This window comes from Rhododendron vialii, chromosome 2a, assembly GCF_030253575.1.
Source record: "Rhododendron vialii isolate Sample 1 chromosome 2a, ASM3025357v1".
Taxonomy (NCBI): Eukaryota; Viridiplantae; Streptophyta; class Magnoliopsida; order Ericales; family Ericaceae; genus Rhododendron; species Rhododendron vialii.
In genome coordinates this window covers 5,604,378-5,621,642 of record NC_080558.1, presented here as the reverse complement: position 1 = coordinate 5,621,642, position 17,265 = coordinate 5,604,378, and the positions used below count along the sequence as shown (strand labels likewise).

The following is a 17,265-nucleotide window of genomic DNA, read 5'->3' as shown; positions in this document are numbered from 1 at the left end:
TTAAAAGTCTGAAGAGTGGATATTCCAAAAATCACTTTTCGTACTTGTTATGGCCATTATGAGTTCGCTCCGTTATGCCTTTTGGGTTGACAAATGCTCCGACAACATTCATGGACCAGATGAACCGTATCTTTTGTGCTTATCTCAACCGCTTTGTGGTTGTATTCGTAGATGACATTCTTATCTATTCGCCTTTGGAGGAGGAACACCAATCTTATCTCACTATCAATCTTGAACTCTTGAGAGAGCATCACTTGTACACTAAACTTAGTAAGTGCGAGTTTTGGTTGTCCAAGTTCAAATTCTTAGGTCATGTGGTTTCGAAGGGTGGAGTGTTCGTTGATTCGGGGAAGGTGGAATTCGTTATGAATTGGCAACGGCCAAAGATTGTGTTCAAACTTCGTAGCTTCTTAGGTTTAGCCGGATAATATTGCCGTTTCATCTAAGACTTTTCACGTCTAGCAGCACCTATGACTAGGTTGACACGGAAAAGGACACATTTTATTGGAGTGATGCGTGCAAGTTGGCGTTCAAAGAATTGAAGAAGTGATTAACTACCGCGGCAGTTTTGGTTGTGCCCGAACGTGGAGTTGGCTACTCCGTTTATTGTGATGCTTCGAAAGAAGGGCTTGGGTGCATTTTGATGCAATTGGGGCGAGTGGTAGCATATGGGTTGCGGCAATTGAAAACTCCCGAGTGGAATTATCCTACTCACAACTTAGAACTTGTGGCCGTCGTCTTTGCATTGAAAAGTTGGCATCATTACTTATACAGTAAGAGATTCAAGGTCTTTTTCGATCATAAGAGTCTTAAATACCTTTTCTCCCGAAAAGAACTTAACTTGCGACAAGGACTTTGGATGGAACACTTAGAGGACTATGACTTCAATTTGCAATATCATCCAAAGACGGTGAATGTGGTAGCCGACGCGTTAAGTAGAAAATCGACAAACCTTGCGAGTCTAGGAATTCACAAGTGGAAAATGATGAACGATTTGTATTTCTATGCCATGCACCTTGAGGAAGTTCAGGATGGAGTTACCTTGTATAATTTGACCATTCAATTTACTCTATCGAGCCAAGTTATTGAAGCGCAACAACACGATGAAGAAGCAGAAGGGCTTCGTGCCAAGTTTCTTAGTGGAAATGCTGAAAAAGGGTGGATGATTCACGCCGAACGCAGCTTACATTATCAAGGGAAGTTGTTCGTACCCGTTTCGTGTCGGGAGGAAAATCTTGCGAGAGTTTCAGCATTCTCTGTTAGCCGTTCATTTGAGAGGAACAAAAATGTATCACGATTTGCATAGGTAATTTTGGTGGTTCGGAATGAAGAGGGATGTCGTTATTTTTTGTCTAATTAAGTGTCTCATGTGCCAACATGTGAAAGTCAAACATTAACGACCCTTGGGAGAGTAACAATCGTTACCAGTGGCCGAGTGGAAATGAGAAAGCGTGACAATTGATTTCGTTACGAGTTTATCTAGGTCGTCGAGAAGGCATGATGCTACATGGGTGATGGTGGACCATTTAACCAAACCGCTCATTTCTTACCTATTCAAGTTACCGATTCGATTGACACACTTAGTCGTTTGTACATTCAAGAGATTATCCGTCTTCATGGAATCCCCATTTCTATTGTATCCGAACGAGATCTGAGGTTTACCGCGTGCTTTTGGCAGAGTTTACAGGTGGCTCTTGGCACCAATATTTTGTTTAGCACTGCGTATCATTCTCAAACGGATGGAAAATCCGAGCAAACGATTCAAGTTTTGGAAGACATGCTTCGGGCTTGCATCATGGATTTTCGGGGTAGTTGGGAGGATCACTTGCCGTTAGTTGAATTCGCGAATAGTAATAGTTATCAATCGAGTATCGAGATGGCATCGTATGAAGCTTTGTATGGGAGATCGTGCAAATCAACCGTGTGTTGGACTGAATTAGGATAGACTACGTTAGTAAGGCCATATATGATTAAGTAGACATCCGAGCGTATAAAACTAATTCGCCAACGCCTTTTGGAAGCTCAAGAGAGAACAATCGAACAAGTTAAAGTGATTCGCCGAAGATTGTTGACCGCGCAAAGTAGGCAAAAAAATTATGCCGATCATCGTCGCCAAACGTTATCGTTTGAAGAAGGGGTTCACATTTTTCTTAAGGTATCACCGTGTCGGGGCTTATCTTATTTTGGAAAAAAGGGGAAGCTTTTACCGCATTATATTGGGCCGTTTGACATCATCGAGAAGATTAGGAAAGTCGCGTATCGCTTGGCTTTGCCACCAAAACTTTCGGGAGTGCATGATGTGTTCCACGTGTCGATGTTGAGGAAATACGAACCGAATCCATCTCATGTCTTAGAGAGGTCCGAACTAGAGTTGGAAGCTGACGCATCTTATGGGGAAGAACCGATACGTATCCTAGATTCGCACAATCAAGCGTTGAGGGGTAAGACAATACCATTAATGCGTGTCTTGTGGAGTAACTAAGGTAAGCTAGAGTCGACTTGGGACCGAGAAGACGAGGTTAGAGAGAAATATTTGCACTTGTTTCCAGCGTAGAAACCAATGTGAGTGTCTAAGTTTAAACTTTTAAGTCATTATCGTTATTGCATAATTATTGTTGTTGTGACTTGGACATGTTTATGTGATGCATATTTTGATTGATTATGACTATCAAATTTCAAGGAAGAAATTTCTTTAAGGAGGGTAGGATGTAGAGACCCGTATTTTCAAAATTTGTTTAAAGGTTTCATTAATGTTGGAATATGAAATAAATGAGAGATTTATTGAATTATTTGATTTGGGGTTAATGTGTTAGGATTGTTATTTGAAGGAGTATTTGTGCAATTGACATATAAGCTAGTATATAAGGGGTGTGTAACACCCCGTCCCACATCGGAAGTCTACATGGATGATCTTGGGCATATAACAAACCTTGTGGGCTACTACTAGTACCTTGTGCTTAAGTTTTTGGGTCATGTGGTGTGGCCATTGTAACACCCCATCCCACATTGGAAGTCTACATGGATGATCTTGGGCATATAACAAACCTTGTGGGCTACTACTAGTACCTTGTGCTTAAGCTTTTGGGCCATGTGGTGTGGCCTGTGGATCAAAATCAAGGTACTGGGCCAGCGGTCCGCTTGGGGCGTTACAGGGTGTGTATGTGTGTTGTAGGAGATAAATCTCCCATCTCCTATCTCTCTCTCTCTCCCGACGCCTCTCCCTCTCTCTCGGCACCTCTATCTCTCTCACTCTCTCATACCAAAACCCACCCTTAAAGCTCAAAACTCATGGCAATCAACCTCCATTCCACTCTCTAGATGTGATTTCAAGCTTATGGTTCATTGGATAGAGCTCGGAGAGGAGTATTCTTGGAGGATTTCGAATTCAAAAGCTAGGGCTTGATCAATCTCGTTCGGTTTTGTTCTCTAAGTTGAGGTAGAGATTTCTTGCCTTATCTATGTGTTTCTGTGATGATTTTGTGCCTTGTTTGTGCCCTAGATTGTTGTGTTTTGTTGTTGGGTTGATCCTTGAAAATCTGAAAAAATCGCTGCTCGTAATGTCACCGCATCGATACAAGCTTTTTCGTTGTATCGATACCATTTTCTTATCCTGAATCCAGTAGCATCAAAAGTTTTGATTTGATTGCTGTGTCAATACAACTTTTTTGTTGTATCGATACCAGGAGCTTATGGGACAGTTTTGCCCACGTTGTTCCCACTTCGATTGTTTTGATTCCCAATTACTTCTAACACTTTCATACGTCTTCAAACCACCTTTATACTTGATTGCTCGTACTTAAAGGACTCATTGATCATTTCCATCTCCTTTGGCCCTCATTGTAATAAAGAAACGTGTCGAATTCAATGTGTGTGTGTGGTGTCCGTCCATCGTCTTTGCATGTAAACGTTTATGTGGACATTGTGGCACGTTATGATGAATGTTATGAACTAGTTGTATGTGGAGCATGATGTTATTAGGAAATGTGAAACGGATAGCATGATTGAGAACGATATAAAGAAAGCCACGGATCCACCTTATGGTGTGATGCTGGAAATGGGACGCACAGGGTACCTAATGCTCGGAAGTGCACTAGAAAGGCATGGATTCACTTTAAAGTTTGATGCCGAAATGAATACGGATGCACGGGATCCTTAATGTCCGGAAATGAGATCGAAACACACGACATAATGAAATTGAAGAACGTTAGAGATTGTTAAGCTATTTGTATATGAACAGTGTTGGTTTCAAGATCTTATATTCTTGCTCTTGTCCTTGTGGGAAATTTGTCATTGCTTATGTTCTTTCCGGTGTATCTAACATCCCATTTATACATAGCTTGAGCATAGATTTCTCTACTGAGCATGCGCATTTGACCATACTTTTGAAAACTAACACGAAAGAATTATCATGACATCTTTTGTAAAATCTTTTTGAAGATGTAATCGTAATTTCAATTATATTCTTTTGACTTGTGAACATGCAATCTCTAAACTTACTCCCTTTGAACTATTATCTAAGAATTTGGGGCCTGAGTGCCATTATTGTATACTTTTAAACTTGATCGTACTCTTAGTGTATTATAGAAAAGCTTTTGGGGTATTATGATATATATTCACGATGAATTTTCATTTAGAAATGTTATCTTTCTTTTTTTTTTTGAAAATTTAGAGCGTGACAAGAACTAACATTAAGGAATGAAGAGACCGATAGGTAATCTGAACGAGCTCATATGCATGTCTGCTTATTTTCCTTCCATGAGCACATCTGGATGTAACGGTATTGGAAGGCAAAAACTGTTACGTATCCGACATATTACGTTATGTAGCAGCCAATTTTTAAATCCCTATAGGATCCTTCTTTTGCACACCAAATTAACACGCTCGGGACACGTGGCATACAATCGTACTACATATCATTTTATAACCAAAACAATATGGCAAAATCCAAACAGTCTTAAAAGTTCAAATTATCGAGGTTGAACACAATAAACTTTGGCACTGAGTGAATGGCTTCGGCGGTGGAGTCGATGTCTTCTCTCAAATAAAAATAATTCCTCGGAATGCAAATAATTGGATACCGAAGAATCCGAATTTATCCCATACACGTGAGTTCTATGATGCATTAATTCTTTAGATTTGAGTATTTCGAATGTCTCCGAACTCATCTATGCTCCAATCAAGTTTGCCATTCTAACAACCGGCACTTCTTGTCACATAATGGTACAGCTGAGCCGTGAAGATGCGTTCAATGCAGTGTTAAACACGTTCAACCCTATTTCAGCCGCTTTGTACGCAAAATTCCCCAATTTCTGAAAATATAATCACATAAGCATTACGAACATGCAACACTGCAAGAAATTGCAACCATGAATATGAAGCTTGAGACCAGATTTTTTTTGAAAAATACACCAGAGGAAATTTCACAAATGAACGTATTAATGTGCCATTAATGCATGAAAAATAGGAGCCATGACTTTTAAACTAACAATTTGGACAATTTCTCTTTCATGTATTTGGAAAAGCGAAGATGAGTTTTGGTTAATAATACAACGAAACAGGAACAAATATAACGAGAACAAAGACAAAACAATTAATGGCATCACAACCGCCAAAGGCAAACATCCCGACTAGGTCGGCACCTAAGCCTCGGACATTCACCTGTGTGCCAGCCCTGTCTTAGAGATAAAGAGGTTGCGAAGGGACCAACACAAAGGAAAAAGTGAAAAACATAAGCTGCACAAAGTATACATAGACCACACGAAAAACAGCAAGGAAACAAAGCTAAAATGTACAGACACCATCTGCCACATCCAGCCCGATCATCAGGAAATCACATCCTAAGCAGAATAGCTGATGGCAGCAATAAGAACAAGAAAGAAACTGAGATCAAATTCATCAAGAGCATTGCACCCTTCAGATTTTCGCTCTCTATTGTTCAATTATCAAAGCAATTTCTCTTAACCCGTACAAGATAGAGTTGGCATTATCGTTACATTCAAGTAGCACCAACTTCAATAATCGAAATTCTACTCCTAAACGCATTATATGGTGAAAAAAAAAAAAGAGTATTGTCAAAGTTATTGTAGAATTTAGATTTAATAAAATAGTTATTGTAAAAATAGTACTCAAGACATCTTGTCATTTAAAGTGTCGGCTATAATATTTTGAGAATGGCGTAGTGTTTTAACACCATTCGTTAGTAAATAAGGCGATATAAATTGTTATAAAATCAGTGACGCGTAAGGTTTCTACTAGTATAACACTCATGCTTATAATGCAAGATCCGAAACGGTACCCGGGATTATTCCGGTACCGATGCGTACTGTACCAATAAAAGAAACGGTACTTTTACTAGTATGGTACTTATTCAGAACATTGGTACAATGTAATGTTCAGGGCCTAAGCTAAATTAACAAGCCCAAAAGGAAAAACACTCCGAGTTGGCAAAAGGGTACTCACTGGTTTGGGTCGTTCATAACGAACAACAGCATTTGTTGTGGATGTTGGATCAAGTTCAGTAATGGTAACAGATGAGCTTGGCTGCAACAAAACACAATCAAACAACCACTGTAAAGGCCAACATCCCTGAACAAAGCTATATATACACAGATACATTGACATAATGAAATACAAAATTTAATAGATCTACAAATTCATTATTTGGCTCCAATAATGAGAAAACAATTAGAAAAATAACAAGACATTAAGAAAAAAACAAAAGAAATTTCGACTTTCTGAATGGAGCATTAGATATGTGTTTTAATTTCTGGAAAGTTATTTGAGTAGTCCAGAAATACTACTCCTACTATATTTGAAAAACCATAGCATGATAGCATGCAAAATGTGAATCACCATGATTTTTGTATGTAAAAAAAAATACTACCAAATTTTAGTGTATTTTTTTAGTCCAGAGCCGCCTCTGGAATCACTCCTATTCTTTTACGGAAGGGTACAGGCAGTGGGTACTCTAAAGTGGGCCACTTGAGTCTTTGACCCTACTAAATTGAAAAATTGCTTAAAATGTCCATAGATTTTACCCCCTCCATCCCATTCTTTTATTATTTATATTTTTTAATCTATAATATTTTTTATAATTTTAAAAACTTTGTATTATATAAATTTATCGAGATCTATTAAACAAGATTCATATTGTATATTTTTCAAGATCCACATTAAAATATATAGATAAAAGATATAAAAGAGACAAACAGAATAATTGACAATGAAAATAGGACGGAGTGAGTATTGATTTTTGACATAGTTAACCACATAAAATATCTAAAATTTCTCTTAAGAACCCATCAAAATTATGAGGTGTGACATATTAATATGTCTCTAGCAATTTCCTTATCTATATCAAACTCAACCATACATACGTGTCAGCGACTCCGGTTAGAAGCAGTTTGTTGATCCAATTGTCCATAAATTTTCATAAATTCTAGCTCCGCCCATGCTTCTACTTTCATCACAAAAGGGTCATTAATTGTTTCTCGCTTACAAATGTTCGTTACGTGATTTGCTGGGGGTAACATGTGAACAACATTGCCGTACAGGATACTCGATGGGGCAGTACTATTGAATAATTAACCTTTAATTCCTTGCTTCAAATATTACCTTGAGCTGGTTCGAATAAGTAGCAATCCCTTGCATTCTCCTGGCTTCCAACAAAGCATAGTTATCCAAGAACTGGACATGCTCATGAAGAAAAAGTTCATCATCGTAACACTCTGGACAAACGCAAAACGAGTTGTGGCCATTTTCGAAGCATTTTTCGCAAGCGAAATACATTCCCGGAATAAACTTATCGCACCCACTACAAAACGGCCTCCCACTTTTGATTACGTAGTAAAGAGCCATAACTTCCATGAATTCTAGGTTTCCACTCCCATCTTCGTCCAGTTCTTTGAAGAACTGGCGATTGCTCATTTTCGTGTGGCCTTCCTGCCGCATAAACCATAGAAATTCATGGAGACTCACCTTCCCGTCGTTGTTGTTGTCGAGTGAATTGAAAAAATTGTGTGCTGCTTGTTTGATGTCTGGTGAGCTTTTACTGTAGTAGAGTCTAGCAGTCTTGACCAAATCCTCCATTATGGCCTAAACAAAAAATGAGAAACAAAATTCAGCTCCGATTATTTTGAAGAGTTTTTTTTTTTTTTTGGATATTTCAATTATTCTAAGGCTTTTTTGATCAATATATTACAGGCGCCAATTAATTTCGGGAGTCCTATTGAGCCATCCAGGAGAAGGAGGCTTAATTAATCAGAGCTGGGCCCGAATAAATTAGCCCTATAGAAGCTGATAGAACATGATGAGTTTTGTATCTGAGACTTTAGAGCATCTCCAACCTTAGCTTCAAATTTGAGGATGCCAATATTTTTTGAAGGTTATGTGACAATATGACATGTTGAATTTGGTATCTTCAAGATGCTGACTTCAACCAAAATGTCAAATTTATTATTTCATGAAGTTTTGGAGAGTAAAGTAATCAAAGATAAATTTTGACATCAATGTCAAATTTGACATGAGAGATGGAATGCCAAATAATACATAAACATTTGACATTTTGATTGAACTTGCTTCTCATGCCAATGCTTCCATTCGGCATGCCATGTCATATTTGTTATCCATGGTCTAGAGTCTTAGATTCAAAACCTCATGTTCTGTCAGCTCCTATAGGGCCACTTTATTTGGGCCCGGCTTTGATTTGTTAAGCCTCCTTCTACGAGATTGCTGGATAGGACTCCGGATATTAATCGGCGCACGTAATAGATTGATCAAAACAGCTAGTACGAGCAAATTTCTAAAGTCAGACTTTGATCACCAGGCTAACACCTGCAGTTAATTTTGTACTGATTGTTCAAGAAATTGATTCCATACAGCTGGTTTAATTTAACGTAGTGATTGTTCAAGAAATTGCATCGGGAGCACCGAATAGTTTTTCCGAGGATGAGGATAGGGAGACTTTTCAGCGGCCCGCATAGTCACGTAGCCATGACAGGCTCCTCCGCCATTACACTAGGGGTCCGATTATTGGATGCGGGATGAGTTTTAAATCTACTCGGTATTACTTATGAAGGGATTACTTATGAAGGGAGGACGAAATAGTATGAGTATTACTTATGATTTTTATGGAGGGTAAATAAAAAATTAGTTGGTTTGAATGAGGTTTTAAAAAAAAAAGAGATAAAATAATACTTTGTTTGGATGAGAGATAAAATGAGAGAATAAGGTTATTTTGTAGCTGTAATGGAGGGGTATTATTTGGGCCTCCTCCGGGGAATAATATGTGGACATCTCGAAACTGATTCATAAATAATACTTCCAACACTGACATGGCCAAAACTCATCCGGGTGTGAATTGTGTTGCCAAACCAAGACAAATGTATCACATTGGGGCCTTATTAACGAGGTGGGTTCATAAGCTCTGTCAATACGATTATGAATCAATGCCTCATGTAAGAGGATCCGGATCTTTTGTGAGGATTTGTCTATGAGGATCGTGTGAGGGTTTTAATAAGGAGCTGACAACACATTATTGAAGAGATCCAACGGCTCACAGCAGTCCTTCCTTTTTTTCCATCCAAATGACACCGTTTTAGGGGATAAAAGTTAACGGAGAGAAAACCCAACCGTTCTTCTCCATTCACGACGATTCCACAAGAAACTGTTCTCAACCCCTCTCTCCCGACATCGATCATTACCTCTTCCTCTGGTCTACCATGATTTGTGCTCCACGGTAGAGCAGTTGTCGACTTTAACGATGTGTATATTCGGCAAAAGTCCCAAATTGTTTTCTTTCTTTTGGTCCGTTCCTGGCCTCTTCTTCCTCTCTGGATCTGATTTTCATCTAGCCAAAAACTTCCAAATTAAAGTTGGAGATCTTCTTAGCAGAGGCAATCTTCTTCTTCCTCTACTTAGTTTTTTCTAATAAGTATAAAGAGATATTAAGGAGTTCTAGAAAGAATGCCAGATGCCGGAGCGGAGTGGAGCGGAGCAAAACGAGTGGAACGAAGCGCAATGAATAAGTCCTAGGGCACGTTTGAGTTCAAGTGTGACAAGTATCCTAAACCGGGACACATGAAAAAGGACTGTCCGCAGAGGGGAAATGGAACTGACTGGAAGAAGAAGAGAAAGGTAGGGGAGAGGAAAGATGGATCATCAATTCCTGCATACGTTGTGGAGCGGGAATCAGATGATGGTGATATACTTTCGATCTCAGCTGGTCAGAATGACATGGCAAACTCGTGGATTCTGGATTCAGAATATTCGTTTCACGTGTCTCCTAACAAGGATTGGTTCCACGCCTATAGGTCAGTGGATTGTGGTAATGTTCTTGTGGGTAACGATGCATCGTATAAAGTCATAGGAATAGGCATAATAAAGATCAGAATGTTTTATGGTGTTGTGAGAACTTTGGGGGATGTTAGACATGTTTCAGATTTGAGGAAAATTTTGATTTTGTTGGGAACCCTAGACTCTAACGGCTGTGGATATAAAACAGAAGGTGGAGTTATGAGGGTAATGAAGGGTGCCATGGTGATTTTGAAGGGTACCAAGGTTCCTGGAAATATTTACAGGTTGGTAGAGAGTGTAGTTGTAGGTGGAGCTGCTGTCACTACAACGGATGATACTGATGATACTATGCTTTGGCATATGCGGTTGCAACATATAAGAAAGCATGGGATGTTAGAGCTACCAAAGAGGAATTTGCTAAAAGGGATTAACTCGTGTAAATTGAATTTCTACAAGTTTTGTGTTCTGGGAAAATAGTATAAGGTTCAGTTTTGGAATGCAACTCACAGAATGAAGGAATTCTTGACTATGTTCATTCAAATGTTTGGGGGCCAATGAAGGTAGCTTCGAAAGGAGGATCTTTGTATTTCTTGACCTTTACCGATGATTTTTCAATGAAAGTTTAGGTGTACTTCATGAAACACAAGTCTGAAGTCTGGAAAACTGAAGTGGGAAACCAGACAGGGAAAAAGATCTAGTGCCTCAGGACTGATAATGGAAAGAAATTCAAGAATGGACCTTTTTGAAGTTTTGTGAGGAACAGGGGATTCAGCGACACTTTACAGTTCGGAAGACACCTCAGCAGAATGAGGTGGCAGAAATGATGAACATAACCATAGCAGAAAGGGCACGCTGTTCGAGATTGAATACGGGACTTCCGAAGTCTTTTTAGGCAGAAGCAGTGAGTATGGCATGCTTTGTTATAAACAGGTCATCTAGTGCTACATTGGATGTGAAAGTACTTGAGGAGGTTCAGACAGAGAAAGAGGTTGACTACTCAAGGTTGAGAATATTTAGGTGTCCGGCTTATGTTCATGTTCTCAGTGATGAGTGGTCAAAGCTTGATGCGAAGTCCAGACAGTGTATCTTTCTTGGCTATGAGAAATAGGTAAAAGGTACAAGCTTTGGAATCTAGAGACAAAGAAGGTGGTGATCAGTAGGAATGCAGTATTTGATGAGGACTCTATGGTCAAGGCACATCAAAAGGTTCAAAATTCTGAGTCAAAAGAAGTGAATAATAGACAGCATCGCATACAGATTGAGCTGAAAATTTTTGATATTGGTGATACTCAGCCAAATGAATAGCTTAATCAGCAGCAACAGGAAAGTCTGGTCGCTGGGAGAATCAAGCATACTATCAAGCCACCAGTGAGGTATGAGTTTGAGGACTTGGTTTCTTATGCATTGACTACCAGTGGAGATCCATCTACTTTTCAGAATGCTATCACGAGTTCTGAAAGGGACAGATAGATGGAAGCCATGGTGGAGGAAATGAAGTCTTTGCATAAGAATAAAACTTGAGAGTTGAAAGAACTGCCCAAGGAAAAGAAGTCAGTGAGTTGTAAGTGGGTATACAAACGGAAAGAGACAGCAACAGAAAAAGAGAGAAAAGTTCAAGGCTCGGTTAGTGGCAAAGGGGTATTCACAGAGGAAGGGGATTGATTTTGATGATGTCTTTTCTCCAATGGTGAGGCATACGTCAATCAGGGTTATTTTGGCATTGGTAGCTAGCTATGATCTGGAAATAGAGCAGATGGATGTGAAAATGGCATTCCTTCATGGTGATTTCGAGGAAGTCATATACATTGAGCAGTTTGAAGGGTTCAAAAAGCCAGAGACTGAGCATCTTGTTTGTAAGTTGAAGAAGTCACTTTATGGGTTGAAACAGTTTCCAAGACAATGGTACAAGAGGTTTAACTCTTTCATGATACGGATTGGGTATACACGCTGTGAGTATGATTGTTGCATTTATGTTAAGAGTCTTGGTGATGGTACCTATATTTTCTTGCTTTTTTATGTGGATGATATGCTGATTACTGTAAGGAGTATGGTTGAGGTAAATAGGTTAAAGTCTTTGTTGGATAAAGAGTTTAACATGAACGATTTGGGAGCGGCTAGAAAGATACTTGGGATGGAGAGTCGCAGAGATAGGTCAGCTGATAAGTTGTGGTTATCTCAAAAGAATTATGTTGTGAAAGTGTTGGAGAGGTTTAGTATGGATAATGTCAAACCGGTCAGCACTTCATTGGCAAGTCATTTCAGATTATCTTCAGCTCAATGTCCGGTGTCAGTGAAGAAATTGAGGATATGTCAAGGGTGCCTTATGCAAGTGTCGTGGGTTACTTAATGTATGCAATGGTTTGTACAAGACCCGATTTGGCACATGCAATTAGCACAGTCAGCAAGTACATGGCTAATCCAGGCAAAGAGCATTGAAAGGCAATCAAGTGGATATTCAGATTCTTGAGAGGTATTTTGGATCGTGAGATTATGTTTGGTAGGCAACAAGATCATATTTCAGTTGTGGGGTATGTGGATGCAGATTATGCTGGGGGTTTGGATGACAGAAGGTCTACAACTGGTTATGTGTTTACACTTATGGGTGGGCCTATTAGTTGGAGATCCATGGTACAACTTCTGGTGGCTCTAGGGGTGTAAATGAGTCGAGCCGAGCCGAGCTTCCGTGAGCTCGAGCTCGGCTCGTTTGCTTAACGAGCCAAAAATTCAAGCTCGAGCCTTAACGATCCGAACTTAGTCATTTACTAAACGAGCCTTTTTAATCGAGTCAAGCCTCCCTTAACGAGCCAAGCTTTTGTCGAACGAGCCGAACTCCACTCGGCTCATTTAGTAAATGAGCAGAATACTCGAGCTTGAGCTCGACTCGTTTACTAAACGAGCCGAGTCGAGCCGAGTCTTAATGAGCCAAGCTCGCGAGCTATTTGGTTCATTTACAGCTCTAGGTGACTCTATCTACTATTGAGTTTGAGTATATGGTGGTGATTGAGGCTACTAAGGAAGCATTGTGGTTAAAATGGTTTGTTAAGGAGCTTGACATAGATCAAGGTGGAGTTCAGTTGCATTGTGACAGTCAGAGTGCCATTTATTTGGCAAAGCATCAAGTGTATCATGCTCGAACCAAGCATATCGACGTGAGGTTTTACAAAGTGAGAGAAAGGTATACACTTTTGAGAATGCGGCTGATATGTTGACAAAGACAGTTACTGCAGACAAGTTTGAGCATCGTTTGGACTTGGTTAATGTCTCCAGGTGCTACGAAAAGGGAGGCATCCCCCCAACCCACTGGATGGTAATGCTTATCATCTGAAAGGGCGATAGTATATTCGCCAAGGTGGAGATTTTAGAATTGTGGCTCATATGTTAAGTATGAAGAGATACTAAAGAGTTCTAGAAAGAAGGTAGATAGCGAAGCGAAGCAAAACAAGTGAAGCGCAGCGGAGCGACGGCATCGTACATTGGTATTTTTGGGATACAGACAAAATACCAGGTTAGGATTAGATTAGAGTAGATATAAATACTTTAAGTTGTAAACTCTATTTAATACTATGATAATAAGAACAGCAGCCACTCTCACTCCCATGGACGTACCTAATAATGGGGAACAATGTGTATATTTTTGTGTTCATTTCTTTACTGTTTTATACTCGTAAATCGTACGTGTATGTCGATCCTAACAAAGTTAAAGTTAGGTTTTTTGTTTTCTCCTTTTTATGTTTCCAATCTATGAAGCAGAAAACATTAGTGGATTTTTTCAGTCTACACAGTGACGAATCAATAAACCGAAATGCAAAGAACTTTGGATTGGACGAATTTTCGGCTGAATTAGACTGACTTGTTTTTTCTTTGTTTGATGGGAGACTAGGATTGGATGAATTGAGAAGAGACGACTTGGAGCGAAACGGAGAAGAAATGACTGGGGTTTTTCTCCGTTAGACTTTCACCCCCTAAAATGCCGTCGTTTGGATGTGAAAGAAAGGACCGATGTGAGCCGTCGGATCTCTTCAATAATGTGTTGTCAACTACTTATTAAAACCCTCACATGATCCTCACAGATGATCCGGATCCCATGTAAGCACATGATGCATTAATGGTGATTATTCTATTTTCACGCTCCCCGGCCAGTCCTATGTGATATTTCTACGCGGACTGACGAGCGACAAGTGGTATATATGCAGTTGGGACCAACTTTGGACATATGCTACGATGCGGCAGTTGGGACATAGTACTTAGGGCCGGCTTTAAGTATACACTCCAAAGTTTATCTAATTTGTGAGGCTCCCAAATAGTTGATGCCCTTAGTACGTATAGGCATAAAATTAGTAGTAAAATTTCCAATAAAATTAACTTAGGCCAAAAAATGGCTGTAAAGATGTAATTGAAATGAATTTTTTTTTTTACTCGGCCAAAGTCAGCATTTTGTTAGATAAACACCTTAGAGAAATTGAACCACGGATGCCATTAAGCCAAAAAAGCCTCTTGGAAAAATAGAATTAGTTGTAAGAAGAAATAGTTTGACCGATATGATATGAATAGCTTGCACATTTTGGTTAAAAATAATATATCAGTAAGATTATCCATACTAACATATTCAATATAAAAATAATTCTAAAGTTAGCAATGTTAGTTAAAAAAAAATTGCTCACAATGGCATAACAAAACTTAGCAACTCCTTAACTACTAATCAAATTTTGGCTTTTGAATAACTAACTCGCAATCTTTTTTCTTCGGATAATCAAATTTAACAAAAACCACACTCTCTCTATTTCCTTTCTTTCTCTCTTCTCCCATCAATATCAATGCAGCCATACACTTACATTTGCTTGCACCTCTGTTTATTTCTCTATACTAAAAGTGAGTTTTTGATTATACATGAACCATTGTGGGGATTCGCATTGTTAATATTAGCAATTCCTGTAAAGGATAACAAAAAAATAAGATAGCATGTTTTTGACTATCCAATTTTTATTATGACGTCAGAGATACCTTGAATTGCTTCCTTCTGATCATAAATTAAGCTATTTCTTCACTAAGAGGAGATTTGAACAATTTCAAGAATATGAGATTTTGAAAATTTTAAGATGATTTAATTAAACAAATGGATCTGGAAATAAGTAAATAAGAGATAAAAATTAAAAGTGCATAAGGCATTTAAAGAAGAGAAATATTACCGAAAATTGTAAATTAGACGAAGGATTTAACTTCTTTGATCAACCCCGGATATTTCCTTCAAAGTACAAACTTGGCGGATAAGCACGATTCTGCCGTAAAAGAACTTTCCTCGACTAATGCTTCGACGACTTGGATTACGAAGAAAGGGTTTTTCAGTATGTTTCGGAATATGGAAAGTGGATTTAAGCAAAGGTTTTTTTTTTTTTTTTTTTGAATTTTTCTAGTCTATTTATAAGGATTGGATTTTTGTTTTTGGAGAATGGGAAGGCTAGAACAAGACTTCAAAGAGAAAATAGTTTTCGTTTTTTGGGAATTTGATTTTGGTTTTAGGGACTCTTGGTAAGTTAATTTATGAGTTGTGTGGAATCCTAAAGCTTAGGGTCCTTTTATAGCCGTGGGAGAAGCTTCCTACAGAATTCCCACCAAAATCCAAGAGCTTAATTATGACTATGTAATCGTAGCTAACCCATATTAACGAGCTAACCAAAATTAAGTGTGTCCAATCTGATTCAAGGACAAGTTCAATAATGAAAAAGAATTGTGCTATTTTATAACTTAGGGAGTCCGGACCAAGTTATGCACACCTCTATTAAATTTTTATAATCTCGTGTCACTTGTTTACTAGATCATCCATGCATGCATCTTTTAGTTTTAAGTTATTATTTTCGTTGTCAATCTTTTAGTACATGCTCTTAGAGAGAGAGGAGATAAAGTACTGCAAGAGGTTAAAGAAATTATTCTTTATTCTTTACCTTCGCAACAGTGGCTCGCTGAAAGTGCCGAGGTTTTTTGGTAAATGTATAATACCTAAGCTGATCCCTAGGCTGCAATAGGGGTTATTTCAACACTTGGTTCTCTACTTTACCCAAAAAAGTAAGATATATATAATCTGGTGCTGTTGCCCTAAGCGATTGAAAACTGACACGAATATCAAAAAAGAAATAAAGAAAATTGGACGAAGGGAATATATCATATATGATATAGAGTCCTTGATGAACCTTAAACATTTATTTAATCATTAGCTCATAGATAGACAATAGGCTTGGTTGAACATAACTTTTTGAAATGGACTTATAGCTTCTATTCGGTTTCAAATGGGAGTGCAGTGTGCAATTCGTGTATGTCTGAATTTCTCCTCAATGATCTGATCCATTCATATAGTAGGGCTCATCGAATAATATATAGTTTCATGTGCATTTTGGTCAAGACACTTTAGTTGTAGCATTTCCTTGTGTTGGAGGTCTGGGTGTTTTTGATGTTTTTGGGTAGGGGCACATAAGTTGTGTCACACCTCAGTCACACCCCTCTCACATACAGGTTGGACCACGGTGTGGCACAACTGATATGCCTCTAGCATTTTTGTTTTGGGTTGTGTGTTCCCAGAATTTTCGCCATACATCTCTTGCCTTTACCTGTACCAGCGCGACATCGTCCTTGATCAGAACCAACTTATAAAATTCATGGGATCGAGAATTCAACTGAGAATATAAGTGCATGGTACTATTGGAAGATTTCGTTACGCAAGGACTACCCGTCATGCTCGTTCTTACAAGCCCTCCTTGTGTGATGTATCAGGGAGAAATTTTTGGGTGCCGAGCGGCCATCACGTGATGCCCGAGCAGCGAATCCGGCCATCCAACACACTTTTTGATGGCCCAGATGCGCTGCTCGGGTACCATATGAGCATGGCCACGTGGTACCCACTCGGCACCCAAAAATTTCGCATTGAAATAGTCTAAATCTCCCGTTTTCATTTCATTATTTAATTGAAATCGATCGTTTGGC

At 38.9% G+C, this 17,265-nt stretch overlaps 1 protein-coding gene across 1 annotated transcript; it reads right to left on the bottom strand.

Moving 5' to 3' along the window:
* Nucleotides 1–4,896: 4,896 nt before the first annotated feature.
* On the bottom strand, nucleotides 4,897–15,938 carry LOC131317618 (uncharacterized). The gene is made up of 4 exons (XM_058347150.1): nucleotides 15,480–15,938; nucleotides 7,615–8,094; nucleotides 6,460–6,540; nucleotides 4,897–5,309 (listed from the first exon to the last, which is right to left on the bottom strand). The coding sequence occupies exons 2-4, from the start codon at nucleotides 8,086–8,088 to the stop codon at nucleotides 5,211–5,213; spliced, it is 654 nt and encodes a 217-aa protein (XP_058203133.1). The 5' UTR covers nucleotides 8,089–8,094; nucleotides 15,480–15,938; the 3' UTR covers nucleotides 4,897–5,210.
* Nucleotides 15,939–17,265: the final 1,327 nt, after the last annotated feature.